Source organism: Haliaeetus albicilla, chromosome 1, assembly GCF_947461875.1.
Source record: "Haliaeetus albicilla chromosome 1, bHalAlb1.1, whole genome shotgun sequence".
Classification (NCBI taxonomy): Eukaryota; Metazoa; Chordata; class Aves; order Accipitriformes; family Accipitridae; genus Haliaeetus; species Haliaeetus albicilla.
This window is the reverse complement of record NC_091483.1, coordinates 75,216,041-75,234,879: the sequence shown is the minus strand read 5'-3', so window position 1 is coordinate 75,234,879 and position 18,839 is coordinate 75,216,041. Positions and strand designations below refer to the sequence as shown.

The window sequence follows — 18,839 nt, the reverse complement described above, 5'->3', positions numbered from 1 at the left end:
TGGCAAAGAGCTGGAGTGAAAATCCCAAACTCCAGACACACAAACACAAGTTGACATTTTCTGAACCTGAAGTCCACAGCTGTTGCTTCAAAGAGATTCTGGCTTTCCAAATGTGAAGGATCCTGCACTGCTTACACTGGGGTCTGAGTTTACCAGCCTCAGCTGCCAGCCTCTTGTGTAGATCAGAATCATCTTGACTCATGAGCAATTGCATCACTATTTGGAGTAATTGCACCAGTATAAACAACTGCATAGCTACAGGTTGTACTGGTTTGGCGCACTGAAGACCTGAATGGCTGTTGCAGGTTGTGTTGCTACTACAAGTGCTCCCTAAATGTGGCTGAACTTTCACTATACAAACCTTTCCTGTTTGGAAATAGGTGTTAATGATGTGTTGATTCATTTGGTGAGGCAGGTTTTAAACTACAGCCTGTTCATGGACATCAAGTAATGGGATGGGGTTGGGTGTACTGGAGACTTGCTCTTTGTTCTATAGCTGGAATTTTTAGTCAATATAGCTTTCAAAGGTGTTGGGGTTTGGTTTTTTTTTTAATGCACTTAAAAAGTTGCATGATCGTTGTAATTATTTAAGTACATAACCCCCAAATGTGGGCACAGCCTTAAACTACAGCAGCGCGTCAGACCTCGGAGTTGGCCTCTTCAACCCAGCCATGTTGAATCGGTGGCTGCCTAAAGGTGCAGGTGGATGCAGCTTGCTGGTCCTTGCAAAAACTGGTTGAGAACTCTGGTACGGAACCAGGCCTGCCTGCTTGCTTATTCTTTGTCAACCACAGGGAGGAAAAACATTTAAATAATATGGAAAACTATGGAAAGAAGAGCCCTAATGGAGTCTGTAGCCTGTGACCATACAAAGTGGCTGCACAGGTGACCCAAGGCTGAGACTTTTTTAGCGTACGCAGCCCAGGGCTTCCTCCATGAAATCACAGGGTTGTCTCAGTGAAACGATGTCAAAACAGTTGCACTGTTTGCACAAAGCTTGTTCTGGTTTGTTTTAGCACCATCTCTAGAAGAACTGCAGGGATGCCCCTGTGTTGTGCATGGCACCACGAAGCACAGTGCTTAAATGAGTCGCAGCCCTTCCCGAAGTCTTCCTCAAGTTGAAAGCTGCATAGAGGGTACTGGAACTTGACTTTTAAAGTCCATTCCAACATTAGCCACTTTAGTATTGTTATAAGGCTTAATATTAACGCCGGCTTGTAGACAAACTGCTCAAAGGTTCAGAAGAATCGCTCAAAGGGTATGCAAGCCCAGCTTCTTGCTTATAGACATTGGGGTCCTTTTCTGTAGGTGCTGGGGACATTACGTGCCCCTCTGGTTAAGGAAGCAACCTAAGAGATCAATTCTGTGAAAATCTATTACAAGTTATTATTTGTTATCACTGTTTGCTTTTGCACTATTGCAGCAAACCAGCAACACTTGCAAGTATGTATAGTGCCGGCATCCTTCTGGGGCTTGGCTCAAAATCATTCAGTTGCCCAGACTCTAAAAGAGGTCCAGGTGAAAATTTGTTGACTGCAGGATCTGGGTTGTTTACAGCTGCTGGGAAGGCAAAGGCACGAGCTGGCTGCAGGGAAGAGTAAAAGGTAGCGCTCGCCTGCCTTTCCAGGCAGTATTTCCCAACCTTGTTACTGCCCAGTGTGTGTAACAACTGATATTAATGCATGCAAGAGAGTACAGCAGAAGCAGGAGGGAGAGTGTCCTCATGCTGTTTTGCAACACTGCACATTTGAATTTCCTCAGCTGTGCTAAGAGGAAGTGCTTATTTGGCTTTGCTGCCATTTCAGGAAGGTTAAAGCTCCAGTAAACTTTCCCTGAGAGAGTCACCTGGAAACCGCAGAGATAAAAATTTATATTTGCCCACTGCCTGTCAAAGGAGATGCCACCAGAAGGAAACTTAGGACAAGATGAGTGCAAACCCTGAGTTGAGGAGAAAGGCAAGACCAGTGCAGTCCCCACTGCACGGGAGTTAAACTGGTCAGCACATACTATTTCCCCCTCCTCCCCAAATGGTTATTCTTGGGAGTCGAAGACTTTGACATTTTGTAGGAGGAGGTGCAGTGCCATGCGACCGGTGTGTGTAGGTGCAACAAAACAAAGCCTCAAAACAGTTTACAAAATAAGTTGTCGCCCATTCTTTGGGTGACGGTGATGAGGTGGTTGTGCTCATCAATATTTTCCACTGCACGTTGTGCCTCCCCAGGAGCTGTCACCATGCAGAGAGTTTAGGGGATTCCGCATCTGCTTATCAAAGGATGGATCTTGTGTGGGAGGGGAAAGCCTGCCTGCACCCCACACTGGCTCCTAGTCTCGGCCACAGAGATTCATCTAAAAAGATCAGTTTAGTGCATGTAACTGTCTCTAAAACACCCTGGTCTAGTCCACTGCTTTGCCTCTGTGTCTCTTTCAAACAAGTTCCACCTTACTCCCCTTTCCAGACTCTCTCTGCTCAGTGGCAAGTGCTGCAGAGCTGTTCCCTCTGCTGGGAGATGAATTCCTGGTTTGCGTGTAGCACAAATCGTTGGGGCTGTCAGGGATCTCCCCTCGGTCCCAGCACACCACTGGGCACAACCTGTGTCCTGTATATTCTGGAATATCTTTCTTGGAGGAAGACTTGCCCTGAAAAGGTATAAAACCTCGCAGGTGGGAAAGTGATGTTACCTCTGGAGATGAAGTGCCTTTTGATGACCACTCTTCTTTATAATACAAGAGGTACTCGAAGGAGCAAGAAGGGCAATCATATGGTGCTTTTGGGGCCAAGCTGTGTGTCTTGGTGATTAGAGGCACTCAGATGGGGTGGCCAGTGTCATGGGCTCTGGGTCCTGCCCCAAGAACTGTTATTGTGTTTGAGTGTCATTGGAATAGGGCACAAGTGAGCTCTGGTGATCAGTAAGTGGACTGCTCAGGAGAGAGAGAGAGCCTGACCTCCTCAGTCCTATTAAAAGAGGTAACTTGTGGTTTTAAAGCTATTTTAGAGTCACAGGGGAGCTGTCAAAATTCTGCTTCATAAAAAAACAAGAGGTGCAAGCTCAGAGGCAGAGCATCTTTTGCACCATTCACCCTCTAATAAAGGCTAAAATCCCTTTTTTTAGCATGAGAAGTGTGTGTACTTGCACACACATGCCTATTGCCTGCTATACCCAAGTTTCAAATTCCCTGCAAACCACTGCATTCCTCGATTGCTCCCTGGCGATGCCATGTTACCTTCATCTATATCCCTTCAACTTCTCTTCAGAGGGTTGCTTTTCATGGCTAATTGTAGGTCTGACCTTGCAATTACTGGTAGTGTGAGCTTCAGCTTCCTGTTTAAAAGCTGCTCTCAGGACGCAGGTCTGTAGTGATGAGGTTAGCCTGGATTTCGCTTGCTTTTCTTGCAGGCTGTAGCCGCTGTTCTGTAGGTTTTTCATGTGCTCTGGACTCATCTCTTCCCCTCTCAATATGCTCACCCAGCGAAGAGCATCCCGGACCAATGAATGCTGGTAACTGGGAGGCTGTTGTTTTAAGAGCATTAGAGTAGATCACCGTGGCCCTTTTTAATGAATTTTGTAATTGCAGTAAATGAAAAGACTTTTATATTTTCCCAGTCCTGCCATTGATAGATGTAAGTTTTAACAACATTTAGACTCTGTCCAGGCAGTTGCATTTGGTGTGATGCCCCTCCTCTGCGTTGTGCAGAAGTGAAGCACAGACAGACGGACTTCCTGCACATCTCTGCTTCATCGCTGGTGTGACAGGGGACATGTCCTCACCCTAAGACTCATCTCATGTGCATTCACAGTTGGCATCTGTTTCATCTTTAACTACAGGTGCCACTTGTGCCTCCCAGGTGAAGGTTTGCCGGCCTCGCAGCAGAGGACGTGTGTTGCTGGAGAGCTGTCGCTGGGAAGCAGACCTTCCCTACTGCTGTTCCCAGGTGGGCCTGCACAGAGGTACCCCAACATGGGGAAAGATGCCCCCCTTAAAAACATGTCCTTTCTTGTGCCCACCACGCATGTGTGTAACAGCTGCTGTTTCAGTGCATCACTTAACTGCCTGGAGAATATGGCGTGTTTTAGGGGTCATGCCACGTCGTGAGTGAGGAGGGTCTGGAAGATGCGGCTGCTGGTGGACCTCTGCCGCGCTCACCTCTGTGCCGCTCTTGCTCCTCTGGGTCTTTGCTTTGACTGTCCTGTTGTGACATGTGAGGGGCAGCAGAGGTGGGCTTTTGCAAAGTGCTCTAACAAGTCTCGGAGGCCATTAAGGATGGGAACTGCTCTAGCTCTTGTTTTCTAGGGACCCTACACCAGGTCTCTGATGGGGCTTGCTTGGTGGCTCTGGCAGCGCAGAGCAGTCAATGCTCAAGGAGCAGTTCCAAAAATGCACCCAGGAGGTGTGTCTCATGGGTAATAGATGTTCCTGCTGGTAAGGATCAACCACTACTGAAGTTTAGGGATCAAATTAGGACTGGTTTTCGTGGAGGGTGGAGAGGCCCCTTATCACAGCAGCTAGGATCAAAGGAAGATCCCTTTCTCTCCAGAGATGTCTGGTTCTGGTCTGCCAGCTGTTGTTAGAGGTGGCACATGGGAGAGCTCTGTCCTTCCACCCGGGGAGGTAAGAACAGGCCTTGCAGGAGGTGGAGCAGGTACTCAGTGCTGAGGTCGGAAGAGGGGCTGAGAACCACTAAATGAGATCTGCATCACTGAGGGCAAGTTCAGACGGTGGGAAGGAGGAGTAGGATGCTCTTTTAGTCTGTGCTGAGCTGTGGTGTGTATGAGTCACTTTGCAACCCACCAAGTCCCCCTTTCTCTTGGTAGGTTATGTTCTTCCTTGAATGTCTGTGAACCTTTGCATGCCTCTCTGGATGCCTGTGCTTCCTTGAGATGTGGTGGTGATCGTCAGAACAAGGGCTGATTGCTCTGTGGGTGACTGAGCTCGTTTCCTTACTCCTTTTCCCCCTCATATGAGCTGGGATCGCTTAGTCCAAGCAGATCTGAGCTCCTGTCACTTCCCCCACCGTGCATCCCGAGAGAGATGGAGACCCTGCCCTGTAGCATGGTCTGAGACCTGCTTCTCACCGGGCAGGAAAAACTCCAGGGCTTTGAGCAGGACTAGTCACAGTGGGGCTGCTCCCAGAGCTGGTATGTCTGCCTGGGGCTCTCCCCCTGGCCCCAGGGCCCAGGTGACAGGCGCAGGTGGCTGGCTCGCATGAACCGCAGCTGGCCCAGCCCTCGGGGGGGCACAGCTGGAGGGAGACCACAGGTTGGCACCTTGCCCTCCGTGCCAGCAAGGCACCATTGCCTTGGCATGGGCTCCTGTCTCGGCAGAGAAGGTAACGCCAGGCATCGCCCAAGTCTGGACTGCTGTGGAGCAGGACGCTGAGCTGTGAAACCCACTGTCCCGTTCAGCCATGCTGGTTTGGGCCGTGCAGGGGAGGTTTGGGATGTGGCTGGAGGAAGCCTGGCTGCAGCAGGAACCCAGCAGCTCAGCAAGGTATGAGGTGTGCTAGTGCTGGCCGAAGAGCTGGCGGGGCAGACACCAGGCTTGCCTGGTAACACGCGTGCCCCTCTTGTGAAAACTGCCTGTGATATTTGCATGTAACCAAGAAGGTGTCTATCTCTCGGCAATTTAAAAAAACAACCGACAAACACACATGCTTTTTCTATATGAAGACAGATTTGACCAAGAGGTTGGGTGAATGCAGGGTGGGGGAGGCGGGGAGAGAAGGGTGCAGCGGTGATAGGGAGGGGATGGAGGTGGATCTGCAAGTGCTGCACAGCTGGGTCCCACTGCTCTTTTCTCCCTCCCACTCCTTGAGAAATTAGAGTGCGAAAGCCTCAGGCAAGGTGAGTTCGTGTGACACCGAGGAGGTGGGCGTCAGCACGAGCAGCCAGAGCTGCCCTGCTCGCTGCTCAGTCCATCCATCAACCAGGTCTCCAGAAGACGTGCTGGAGGACCGGCCTGGGGAAGGACAGTCAGGGGAACAAGCGCGGTTAAGCCAAGTACAAGCTTCATGTGTTTTGGGGGGTGGGGGGGTTGTGCCTTCTAGAAACAAGGTGTCTCGTAACCCGCCATCTAGTTCAGTGCTGTTCGCAGTGGAGCTCCATGTGCTATGGAAATATCTCCAGTTCCTGAGGGATGCTATGGGCTACTATGGATGCCATACATCCAGTGCATATTGTGAGGAGTTCCTGCACCAACAGCTTCTTACCAGTAAATGTAAAAAAGGAGGAAAAAGAGGAAAAAGTGGACGTACTAAAGAGAAAGGGGAAGAATGCACTGAGCAGCAGCAGGAATGGAGGCTGTGCCACTTGGGATAGTTGGTGCCTTTCAAGAGCCCCTGTTTCAGCAGTTGCTGCAGCACCTTGTAAACCCCCACCCAACCTTGTTGGAGCTCTGACCCTCCAGCTAGGACGGCCCGTGGCAGGGAACACTTCAGTGAGGGTGCTGGGCTGCGCTCTGCCCTTAGTGAGCAATTTGCAGCATCGGGTGAGAAGGCAGGAGTGCTTAACCTGATAACCCCATCCCTCTGCTGAGGTCCTGCTGGGTTGACCTAGTGCCTTGTAAGTATTTCTTATGCTTTAGGTTTTTAGCTGACCCCCCCCCCCCAGCTAGTAGCTACTGGAGCATGGTACTAGGAAATATTACTACAGCATACTTTGAATTCACATAGATTTTGTAGAAAAAGCATTTGAGACTTCCCTTTTTTTAGAATGAGAAGCACTGCTGTTCTGAGTATAATGGTGTGGCATCTTGTTTGGAATTTCCCTTGCTTTCTATATATACACATGCAGCGAAGCCACAGGAAATGGAAGTTTAAAAAAAATACCATAGAGCATAGGTATCTTATTCTTGAAAAAATTTTATTCTTGTAGTCGGTTTTATTATTAGTGAGCACTTAATCTTGAGGCATCATTTAAGGTTTGTTTTAAAAGACGTGATGTCCTAAATCATTGGAGGGGGAAGCAGGCATTGCCTTAAAAGTTGCAGAAGATTTGAGAAGCTTTTTAGGCTCTATGCTGCCCATGCTACAGAAGACAGCATTATTGTTGATCTTCTCTCCCTTGGGGCTTTTTGGGGAGGGGACCAACTTCTGAGGCTTCTCCCAGTTGTACTTTCTGAGATTCAGTGAGTTAGTCTAGCCCACAGTTGCTGTCGTGGTTGTGTGCCAAGGGCCTGCTTCTGCATGGCAACCAGCATAGTTATTAGTAAACAGCATTTACTTTAAAATCCCAATCAAAATACATTATAATTAGGTCCAGGACTAATGAGAACCAGCTTGTCAGCACTTGGAGGATACATGGTCTGAAAACCTCATTGTTGGTGAGACAGCTGCTTGGGAGCTCTGAGCTCGTCCTGGGTCTGAACTCAGGCTGGTTTGGGGAGCAAAACTGAGGGAAGGTAATTTAATGAGGGAGAAATTTTAGGAGAAGGGATGGACTAATCATGAAGGTAATCGGTCAAATACATCTTGGCAGCTCTTAACATGCGAAGACACATTCCTGCAAGTGCCAGAAGAGACAGTTATCCTGCCTCCTCCCAGCCTCCCTGGACTTACAGAGGTACCTCTGTATTTCTTCTAGTATTGGCATGCCTCTCCAGTACGGGCATTGCTCACCAGCAGTGAGAGGTTTACAGAAGCCGAAATGAGCATTAACTTTGCCTGATAACAGGGTTCAGTTATCTTGGATGCCTTTTGTTACCAATACAGCAAATAAGGAACCAGGTCCCATATGGTCACATAGTTTTTCTGTATCGTTTTAAGAGTCTCTTGTGTGAGGACTTGTTTCTGCAGTTTTACAGATGATGTGTGTTTCAGTGAACAAGTGTAGTACAAATGGATAACGAAAGTTCATAAAGTTTATGCTATTGAAGTTCCTTTCATTTTATGCAGTTACTTTCTTACTCATATGCCTTTATTGCTTTCTTTTGGGAAAGGAACTGGGTTACTTTTACTGTTTAACCAAACAAGACATGCACAACTTGGACGGCCATCCAAGTGGTAGAGAACACCAGTGTGAAGCCAGAAGGAGCTCTCCTTAATGTAAAGGGTTCAAAAAAAATCCTGGAAGCTCATGGCTGCTTTCACTTCAGTGTTGGGGCAGTGGAGCTGACAGGTTTTATGCATTCTGGTCTACAAGTTGAGGAACCTGAACTGTGAATGTAGGTGGTGGTCGTGGTAATTGCTTGGGATGCCTTGATGTGTATGCTTTGATTGGCGAGGAGAGGGCATGTAAAGATCTTATAGTGTTTCTTCAGGACATCTACCAGTCATTTTGGAAAAGTCAAAGCACTGGGTAATAGACAAGTCCTCTTAGGAGGAATAGTTTATGCCCTATAATCTGAGACAAACATTTGCATGTAAGACACTGGTAGTTCTTCGTAGTGTGTGTAACCGATTTCTTGGTTAAGCCAAAACAAGAAATAAGTAAGGCTTTTTACCAGCTAGAAAAATAAAACTCAGTAGGAAAAGGTAAAGTAAAATAGCTCTGAAGTGAGGTGGTTTTATACTGAAAAACAGCAGATCTGTCCTAGATTTTTGCCAATGGGTATTCAAATTCCAGTCATCATTTATTGCACAGCTTTGGGTGGTAGCTGATCTGTGCATGATCTGTAACTTCACCTGTTTGTGCCTGTTGGTCCAGTGTGGTCCTCGTTGTAGGTATATCCAGTTTCCCAGCACTGAAGTGCCCTCCTTTGCCAGGACTCATACTAATCTCTGCTTTGACTGGGCACTAACCCACAAGAATAGGTACTACTAATTTCTGGGTACTGCAGATTCTCATATCTAATTCTTGCATCTATTTCTAATAGTTGTAGGTCAGTCTGTCCCACTGTACCCACAGGGATTAACAAGAGGGGAAACCTATAGCAGGCGTGAGCTTCTGATGTATATTAAAGCAGTGATTATCTCAATGCAATAAAAAAAAAAAACCCACTGCCAAGATCTAACTCACTTTATTGTTGTGTTTGTAACTGTCTTGTAATGTGAATCACTAAAAAAAAAAAGTCCATATTCTGCTGTATCAATCACTGGCAATACAGTATTGATGTACACTGAAGCTGTAAACAAGGTTTGTCTAATGAGAACAGTCAGAAACAGTAAGATTAGCTTATGCCACAGGAAGTTTAATCATATGTTTCTCAGCCTATATTCTGTGGGCTGCATCTGATCTCTAAGACCTTAAAAGGCAATGTATAAAATGGTCACTAAAAAAAGAAGAAAAAAATAAAAATCTCTGCATGTTTGTGCATGTTGTGTTGGGAACAAGCAGTTGGTAATCAATCACAGGTTTGCAATCAGTTAAAGATTAGATTAATAAGAACAATTGCACCTGCACACTGCCATGCAATGGCCCATGCATCTTTTTTGGCAATATCCCACCTAAGACAACATTGGCATAAACCATCGTCTTTCTTTGGGGCTGCAACAGGATCCTGAACAGGAAACATCAAGGAAAATCTTCCTAAAGTGTAGTACTGGGAAGGAAGCAAAGCAGAAGACAGGAGTGTTGTTACACAAAGTACATTTTTTTAATTATGAAAGGTCCTGGTTGCAGTAAGCCTTTATTTTGTATCCCGTCCTTAACTCCAGCTCTGACATGGTGAGAAACACTTGGAGCCAAGGCTGAAAAAAACCCGTGGCTCTGTTACATTTGTACACTGTAACTTCTGATACTTCTCAAAACAGCCCTCTGTGATTTGTTGAAGTTACTGCCAGTGTAAGTAGGGTAAGAAGACGTTTAAGCTAGCACTGGCATCATCACAGACGTGTGGTAGGGTAGGGCGTTAATGTGCTCTCATGCATCTGAAAGGTCATTCTTCCTCACGTAAATGAGTGATTTTTCAACATATGTGAAAATAGTCTGAGACACTGGTTATCACTGAAGTAATGAAATAACTCTTAATCTGAAACCATGACATTTAGTTAGCCCTTAGTATAGTTACTGGGACTATTTCACATTTAAATACTTACACTGAAAGAGAGATTTTTGACCACTTTACTAATGTAGTAAAACAACTGCACAACCACTTTTATTATAAAAATAGTCCTTAGGTAAAATAGGAATACAGTCAATAATTACACAAATACACATTTACAAATGTGTAAAATAGTTACTTATCGCACAGAAAAAATAAATATCCCTGTACATTGTTTCTGTGCAAGAAGACAGGCTAGTTTTAGTCAATAACCAGCCCTTTTACATTTTCTTCACTTCTCCTGATTTCAGTGGAACACAAGGATTTTCGGATGAGATGTCTGAAAGTTCAGCCTCAGTAGACTGAGAAGAAAATACTTTCGCTTTTAATCCAGATAAAGCACAATAAGATTTTTTCCTATCTATCTTCTGCCAAAATGCTTCTCCCCCGTTCTTCAGCCTACGTTTTTGGAAGAGGAGGAAAATTTCAAGTTCAGTAATTTTTTTCACAAGACTTCAGACTGCTGTGAAGAATTAGACTCAAACACAAGTCAAGCTGCACTCTGAAGCTAACTACCACTGTAAGTTTCAGTTTAGTTTGTAGTAGAATTTGCATTATTCTTGCCTTCCACACAGTTGTTAAAAATAGTTCTTCATAAAAACACTTTGCTTTATCTTGAAGTCTTTCATACAGTCCAAGAGAAGGTGAAATCAAATAAGAGGTAGATATTGTTCATCCTCCTAATTCCTAAGAGTTTTACTGTCTATAAAGTAGTGATCAACTTACATGCTTCACGTCACGTGGTCACTGACAACATTCAGCAACATGCTTGAGGAATTCATCACTGAGTTCATCACTGAAAAACCTCATACAATGAGGGCATCTAAGTTCACCCTGTGCCCTGCCCTCGGATCCTGAGTTTCCATTGTTGGCAGGAGGAGAAGCTTGTTCAGACTGTGAAGATGTTCTTCTCAAGCCTGTTTGGCCTGGGCTATTGCCTCGTAGATGTTCAACGTTCGTCTGTACGTACATATGATTTTGGTTACCAATGTGAACTCTGAAATGACTACTTGTGTCTCTTGAGTCCTAGAAAGAGAAAGAAGAGCTCTTGAAAAAGATGAAGTAAAAAGATATTCTTTAACAGACTATTTCATCACCTTTATCTGAAACACTGCTCATGTTTTTATCAGAAGATTTGTAAATAAAATACGCATCAGTTTTTGCAGTTTTATTAATATAGTTGTAATAGAAGGCTTGTAGAAAACACAGAATATAGCCAGTATGCTACTTTAAAGATGCCACTGTTACAAGCGTCATGGCCATCCTTCTCTTGCTTCTAAGAATTCACCCTTATTATATGTTGATCCAAAATAGAAGGGAAGCAGACTGGAAAGGGGTATTACCTGTGTATTGGGAAACATCTCCACTAGAACTGACTATGAAATAATGTCAGTTTTGATAGCTGCCCTGAGCTGAAATGGTTTTAGAAGTACTAAATTTTTTTTAAAATCTATTTAAAGGTATATTTTAGTCCTGAATCCTGTTGACGTGTTTAATTGAAAAAGTAGGATGTTGCTTCCTTACCTGTCTTCTTGCTAGCTGGTGTTGCAGACATGCAACTTCTGCCTGAAGCTCTTGTATTTTACTCTGTGCTCGTTCTCTGTCTGATCTCTCAGATGTGAAATCATCTTTATAAACTAGGACCTGAAACATAATTATTATGTTAATATTTTACAAATTAGAGCATTGGAAGGTTAGACTAAAAAGTTGAGGCTGTGATTCCTTTGTAAATACTCATTCTGAGGATCTCAATATTATCTTCTCTACCATATCTGATACTTTAAAGGTATTTGTATTTCTTTTTCAGACCTTTCATATTTTGTATTAAATCCAGCAGAACTGCATGCAGTTCTTTAAGTAGTGAGTTTCCTTTAAATCTGTGTTGTTAAGTATCTGTATAGCCAAATGTGGCAAGACAAGTGGCAAATGTCAAAAGAAATAATTCATTTTTCCCCCTGGGACTTCAGTGATCTGGGGAGAAACTAAGAATTCCCACCTCTAGGAAAAAGAAACTTAATGACCTGTTGCTCCAGCATTTGTATGCGCTCATTATCTCCTTCACTAGCCTTCTTCACATCTTCTAATTCTCTCTTTGTTTTTATGCATTCATTCATTTTTTCCTCCAGTAGCTTGTTTAACCGGAATATCTCCTTGTGCATCAGGTCAGAATTCGTTTGTGCTGAAGTTACGCCATGCTGCTGCTCCAGTTGGGACTTCATCTCTTTTAGCTGCAAGTGGAGTCGCTTCACATACTCATCCCTACTCGCATCGTATTTCTGCCATTTTGCATTTAAGTCTTCCACCTGAAAGATTACCCAGAAGAGTCATGAAGAACATGAAGACAAAAACTTCCAAGCTTTCACAGACTGTCTATATGTGCAGGACCAAAATTCTCTAGAAGACAATATAATATGCTGACTCAACCGCTGAGTGTGGTTGAGCCGCTTTACAGGTGAGCAGAAGATTATCGTGCTGTAAGCTAGGCTCTTCATGGGCAGCCTTCCCCGTTCGCCAGTCCATAGGGACGGTATTAAATAATATGGAATGGCGGGCGTTGGCAGTCACCGTGGCCCTGGTGCTGTTCTCCTGGGGTGCAATACTGATGCATGGAAGGAACACAAAAATTTTCTTCTGCAGTGTATTTTTAATAACAAAACCCCAATACATTAAAAACAATGTAATAAGTTGTTCTTAGCTAAGGGAACAAAGACAATGTGCTGTGTTGAAAGGACTAAGAAAAATTTTGGACTCGCATTAAACTGTCATTTAATTAGATTAACCAGGTCTTACCTATGCCAAATTTACTGTAATTCAGCAATACTCAATCAAATCTTAATCTTGTACAGAATGAAAGTACTCACGTGAGCTACTTTTTGTTTTAACATCCTGTTTTCATCTTGTAGGTTGCAGATAAGAGCTTGAAGTGAAGTTTCATTGTCTAAAAGCTGTAATTTTCAGATAAAGGGAGTGTTACTTTAACATAAAAATCCCAAATGCTACTTAGCTATGCTGTTAAACTGTAAGTAATCTTTTTTTTTAATTCCTCTAAAACTATTTGCTAAATACATATATTATTTCTATATAGTATCTTTCTAAATACTAATAGTATAGCCTACAGTTTTTGTTATTAATAAGCAGAGCAAAAACATACTCAGGTTTTTACTACCTTGCTATTGCTTTTAAATAGGTGTGTGGTGTCATAAAAACATACCTGTCTTACCAAATTCTGAGCCTACTGAAGGTAAGAAGAAAAAATACCACACATTTTACATGCATGAGGGTCTACACTGATGACAACAGAGCTTAACAGTTTACATGAACTCCTTGGAAACTACTTGTTTGGAGTGGGGGAATGCATGACAAAGACACAGATATGCCTTCATCTTGCTTTGTTATTACTGTCAATTTTGGCCAGTACTAGGAAGAAATTACTGAGGGGGAAAAAAACCCTGCTTGCTAAATAATTGACTAAAATGATACCCCTTTTTTACAGTTGTGACATCTGCTTAAAAAACCCCCGGTGTATGTGAGTAATATAGAACTCTTTTGTACAAAATTCCCTAGAATCAGCTAGTAATTGCATCTGAAATTTCTCTTCTTCAACAGGGAAGTCCCCACCGTACAAGGTTAGCTACTTATTACATATATCAAAGCCAATCAAGTTTCCTGTCTATCAATTACACGTAAAATATATTAATACTAAATGCCTCAAGTCCCTTAAAAAGTCATTTTTTCTTATATCTGGTCAACCTCTATTTCTTACAGGTAACTCTGTGAATAAGTTTTCTTTGGAAATAATACTCCTGGGATGTTTTACAAAGTCAAAGTGAGCGATGTATAGTTTATCATAAAAGCATAGATGAGTGGTCATGTGAAACACAGCATTACCACTACGTAGCAGTAAGAACATGAGACACAATTATTCTTTTTTTGTGAGAACTGGCTGTAGCATCCTACTCAATGCTCTGATCTGTTATTGGGGGTGGCACCTCTAGTGTTATTTCCTTATGGTATTATGATGAATTACCTAACAACTCTGAACCATCATGACTTCTGGAAAAACAGAATAACATGATCTACCTCTACCCTATGCTGAAAAGCTTCAGCTAAAGTGATGCAGCAAAGTCATACAGCTGTTAGCAAAGTATGCCAAAATCCAGGTGTTCCTTTGTGCCCCTCAGTAGCATTTCTGCCACCTTCCTATCATGAAACAATTTTTCTAAACATCCCTGCTGGAGAGAAACATTGCCTGGCACTGGGATGCCAGGGGGGAACCCCAGAGCCAAAGAAAAAAAAAAAGGTAAGACACCTTGACTCATTCTTCCCTAACCAACTTTCCATAGGTCTGTACTGCGTGTGCAAAGCCAAATCCTGATCTGAGAAGACCACGTGCTATAGAGTTCTTCATATAAACACTACTTTAAAATATCTCTAGTTTGTTTTGTGATTTACTTGCTTAAACAAGTAATCAGGAGATACCACCTTCAAAAGCGCAGCACCATCTAGTGATGCACAGAAGCCTGCTGCGGTATAAAGAAGGTACGGTCTCCTGTATATGCAGGGAAGAATGGTAATCATCAAATTGCTGAGGTTAGAAGGGACCTCTCAAGATGCTCTCCTCTCCAAAAAAATACTCTGATGATGACATAAGTGAGACGGCCAAAATGCAAGTGACTGACAACTGCTTCCATCCTAAATTTTTGGTACTTGGAATTATTTAGAGCTTGCCATGGTAGTATTTTCACCCTACACAAAATTATTTAAAGGGATGTTTCTCACCACTCCCCAGTTACAACTATCACATTGTAATTAACATCTCAGAAGCTAATAAGACTTCAAAGAAGCATAGTAGCAGTAAGAATACCTGATTAGATCTTTCGGTAGGTATCTGGTCATCTGAATTCCCCTTCTCTTTTCTTTGCTTCTCTTCTAGACATTTTGCCAGATGTTGACACATTTCTGCTGTGGATGCTAATTTGCGTTGAAGTTGATGAGTTTCATCAGTGAGTGAACGGCACAAAACATCGCTGGTGGCCTGAGCCTTCTCTCTCTCTGCCAAGCTCTTCTGAAGTCGTAAGATTTCTCTCTCCTTTTCATATGGAGGCTGATTTATCATCTGCTGTATCTCTCCGTTTTTCTCCTCTAGCTGCTGATTCAACTTCTGTACTTCCTAAACATAAGGGGGAGGGGAAGTTATTTAAAAGCAAAGTGAACTCAAAAGCCAAAATATGTCTAAGACTGAATTCCATACTGCAGTAATGCCATATCGTTCCTATACTCACTGCAAAAGTACTTAAAAAGTAAAAGAAATCCAATTCATTTCTATATAATCACTTGACCTTGGAACTGACAGATCGATCAGTCAAAATCAAGAACTGCTCAGAGAGCTATACAAGCATTTCCTAGTCAGTAGAATGAAGAAACAACCAGCCAAAATTCAGGAAGATTTTATGAAAAGATAGACAGCAGCAACAAACTAAAGATGGAACTTACAAGAAACGAATTAAAGGAATAACTATTGAGACTGAGAAATGCTTACTGGTCCTGCATTCTAACTACCAGATAGTAAAGATTTTCCTGAGGGGGGGGGGGAAGAACTGGAAAGTCATCTTATCAAAACCCAGTGAAGCGTATTCATTGCCTGGCACTGTCATAAGGACAAAGCAGCGGGAGCATACACAGCAACTTTCCCACCTAGGAAAGGATGAGTGACAAGGACAAGCAAGCAGAAAATTAAATCCATGTGGCAGCAATGACTCTATTTTGGCCATAGCTGACTCTCCAAGCTATGTGAGCAGGTCGGACATACTCTTAGGAGACAACTGTGTATCTTGTTGCCACGCATTCTTGTTGAATTGGAAGCTCTGTGGGATCATCAGCATGGCATTAAGTTAATGTCTCCGTAGGTGTTCGGAGTAGGAAGAAGTTTGCTTGCTGACTGGGGTAAACCACTTTGTAGTACCATGCATCTGAAGTACACCAGTCCTGACTTTGTCAAAAACAGCTTGTGCTTGATATCCTCAAAAAGTAGCGGATGCTGATAACAGGAGCCTCTGCAGCACGGCTCCTGCAGAATCAATGACGCCCTGGATGCCAGCATAGACCATGAGACGGGTACAAGCTTGACTCTACCCTTCTAGTTCTTCGGGAGCGCTAATGGAGCTGTAAATCACAGGGAACACTCTTCCTTGCCAGCACATAGGCCTCTGACTTCACAAAATGTCTCTTTTTTGGTGGTGTTATTTTTAGTGACAATGATTTCAGTGTTTCTGATTTGGGCATAAAATATTTTTATCTAAAAAGAATAAAATTAGTATCTAACTTACAGAAACAGTACTTGTTCTTATTACTGATGTTTACATTTTTCAGCATTGTGCTAAATTTCCCTTTTGCTATAAAGACATTCAGCATCAGACTTCAAAATATATTCAGATACCACAGGTTTGTCATCTGTCTGCAAAGTGTCAGTAAGATCACCTCTTATTACAAATTTCCAAACTTGAAGTTCTTTAAATGTGTTTTAGGTGAGTGTCATACATGGAAAATGTTTTGTATAAGCATTAGGTCAAGAGCTTACTTATGACAAAAATACTTGTTTCAATTTTAAGTACTGCTTCTGGGTTTGGAAATTCCTTTATGCGGCTTCATATAGAAAGAAATGCTTTAAAATTCTTTAAGTATTTCAGACTGAACGTGGGAAAGTCTTAATGACAGTAACAAAAATCGCACTTGTGGCGGATGGGAGGGGATGCAGTTTAGAGACTTTTTTTTTTCCCTGTCATGAAAGATACCGATTTCCCTAATCTATCTCCTCACAATCCAGACTTGCCAGTTACTTCTCCAGGTATTAACGTGCTGCCTTAATGTCAATAGGAAAATCCATCTTTAAGTGCACTTTAAAAAAAACCACTTTAACGGAAAAAGCAGTGGCATCAGTTGTTTATCTTACAGAACAAAATGTTGCATCTGATAAAGAGGAGGGTCTTCAGTAAGTAATACGGAACTTGCAAATTTAGGGGGTTTTATTATTTTTCCTTCTCCTTGTGAAAATAGTTGCATGAAGATTCATAATGCCACGCTAAGTTTTTGGTTTAGGGCTTTACGGTTTACCTCCTTGAACTTAATGCAGTGGGAACTACTGCTGGATAAGCATTGCACTGCAGGGGTCAAGACATTTGCTCTCTGGTCCAGGCTCTGCCACCACCCACTTGCCGTGACAGTGGGCAAGTCACTGAAACCAAGTTGTCGGGGCTGGTGCCTGCGCACCCCCATCAGCTGTCTCCATAAACGCGAGTGAGCAGTCTGAATGCAAAACGTCTGCATGCTCCGTTCACCACAGCCACCGCTGGGCTCACTGCACTGAAATCGCTCGTTTTTGCTGGAGCCGAGTGCGGAAACGCGGCTCCCGCCGTGCACGCTGCTGCCGCTCCGCGGCTCTACGCGCACCCTTTCGCCCGGGCGAGGCGAGGCGCTGCCTGCCCGCGCTCTTCCGAAGGCATTCGCGGTTTTACCTGGCTCAGAGCTTCCACTCGTCGCGCCGAGAGTCGCTCGCTGTCCCTGAGCTGCTCCCTGGCCTGGCCCAGCTGCTCCAGCAGGCTCTCCACCAGCGAGCGGGCCGGCTCCGCGCCCGCCGCCTCCGCCTCGCCGCCCGCCGCCGGCTGCGGCTGCTGCTGCTGCCGCCGGGCCAGGCTGCTCCGCAGCTCCCGGATGGTCGCCTCCTTGGCAGCCAGCTGCAGCTGGAGGTGCTTCAGTTGCTGAGCGGACTCGTGGTACAAGGTGCAGAGCGCGTTGTACCGAGGCACTTTATTCTTCAGGCTCCTGTTTTCCCGGTGCAGCTTCTCCAGCGTCTCCTCCACCTGTTTGAAGCGGGCCACCAAGGGGTCCGTACTGCTACCCTCGCTTACCGAGCACATGGCCGGGGAAGGTGAGCCGCGGTCACGCTGCTGCCCCTTCTCTTTCTTCTCCAGGGCGAGCAGTAATGCTCCCAGGTGCATATAAACCCGCAGCGGAGCCAGGCACGGCCGGGGGCGGTTGTTGTTGTTGTTGTTGTTGTTGCCGCCGCCGCCGCTGCTGCTCCTGCTTCGCTCTTCCGCCTTCCCCGCCGGGGGAGGAGGACGGCCGCTCTCCTTTAAGGGCTCGCAGGGCCCGCCCGCTCGCCCTCCCTCTCTGCTTCCCCGCCGCTTTTCTACGCCGCGGGCCGGGCCGGGCCGCGCTCCGCCTCGGCGGAGGGGGGGAACCCCGCCGCGGAGGAGGGCAGCGCTTTCCTCCCTGCCGCCAGCGGGGGAGGGGGGGGGAGCCGGCCCCGGGGGTAAGGCTGGCCGGGGAACCCCGGCGAGGGCTGAAAAGGAGAGAAGGCACCCGGGGGCTGCGGGGCGGGAGAAACGGGAGCGGGCCGAAACCCGGGGGCGAGTGAGGGGGAGCGGGAGGCTGCTGAGGGGACGGGGGAAGTCCGGGCTGAAGGAGGGGGCGGTGGCTGAGGGGAACGAGGGGGGAGACCGCTGCAGGAGGGGGCCGCTGAGGGGGGGAGCGAGGGTCCTTCGAGGGGCTGGAGGACGGCGCTGGCTCCGCGTTGCTACAGCCCCGTAGCCCGGCGTCCCAGCAGGAGCCGCGGCGGGAATGTCCCGGCTCGGAAGGGGGCTTTCCCCGCTGGCGGCGACCCCCGCGGCCGGGCCGCTCGTCCCCCCTCACCCCTCTACAGAGGCCGCGGCGGTGGTCGGGCCGGCGCATGCGCCGCGGGTCAGGGCCGGCGGGGGCGGCCTCCCGCCTCCCGCCGCCGCCGCCGCCGCCGCGCCCCGACCCTCATCCCGGGGCGGCAGCCGGGTCTCTGCCCCGGCTTTGCCCCCGCAAACGGTGACGAAACGCCC

The 18,839-nt window shown here is 45.6% G+C and overlaps 1 protein-coding gene and 1 long non-coding RNA gene across 3 annotated transcripts; one reads left to right on the top strand and one right to left on the bottom strand.

The window, feature by feature from the left end:
* Positions 1-3,453: 3,453 nt before the first annotated feature.
* LOC104317344 (uncharacterized) lies at positions 3,454-13,529 on the top strand. The gene is made up of 3 exons (XR_011326669.1): positions 3,454-3,931; positions 12,138-12,427; positions 12,879-13,529. It is a non-coding gene; the product is annotated as an uncharacterized lncRNA (long non-coding RNA).
* TNIP2 (TNFAIP3 interacting protein 2) lies at positions 8,937-18,434 on the bottom strand. Of its 2 annotated transcripts, none has more exons than XM_069795080.1 (6): positions 17,880-18,434; positions 14,840-15,145; positions 12,837-12,920; positions 11,997-12,278; positions 11,500-11,619; positions 8,937-11,001 (listed from the first exon to the last, which is right to left on the bottom strand). In XM_069795080.1, the coding sequence occupies exons 1-6, from the start codon at positions 17,967-17,969 to the stop codon at positions 10,720-10,722; spliced, it is 1,164 nt and encodes a 387-aa protein (XP_069651181.1). In that variant the 5' UTR covers positions 17,970-18,434; the 3' UTR covers positions 8,937-10,719. The 2 variants fall into 2 exon arrangements, with proteins under 2 accessions (XP_069651181.1, XP_069651176.1); XM_069795075.1 differs by having other exon boundaries at positions 17,487-18,424.
* Between the last annotated feature and the right edge of the window lie 405 nt (positions 18,435-18,839).

Excerpts from the sequence above, each read along its gene's own strand:
- TNIP2 (XM_069795075.1), bottom strand. The coding sequence starts at position 17,969 with ATGCACCTGGGAGCATTACTGCTCGCCCTGGAGAAGAAAGAGAAGGGG. Across the intron at positions 12,921-14,839 it reads CTACCGAAAGATCTAATCAG|CTTTTAGACAATGAAACTTC; the intron begins GTATTCTTACTG and ends TGAAAATTACAG. Across the intron at positions 11,620-11,996 it reads TACAAATGCTGGAGCAACAG|GTCCTAGTTTATAAAGATGA; the intron begins GTCATTAAGTTT and ends ATTATGTTTCAG.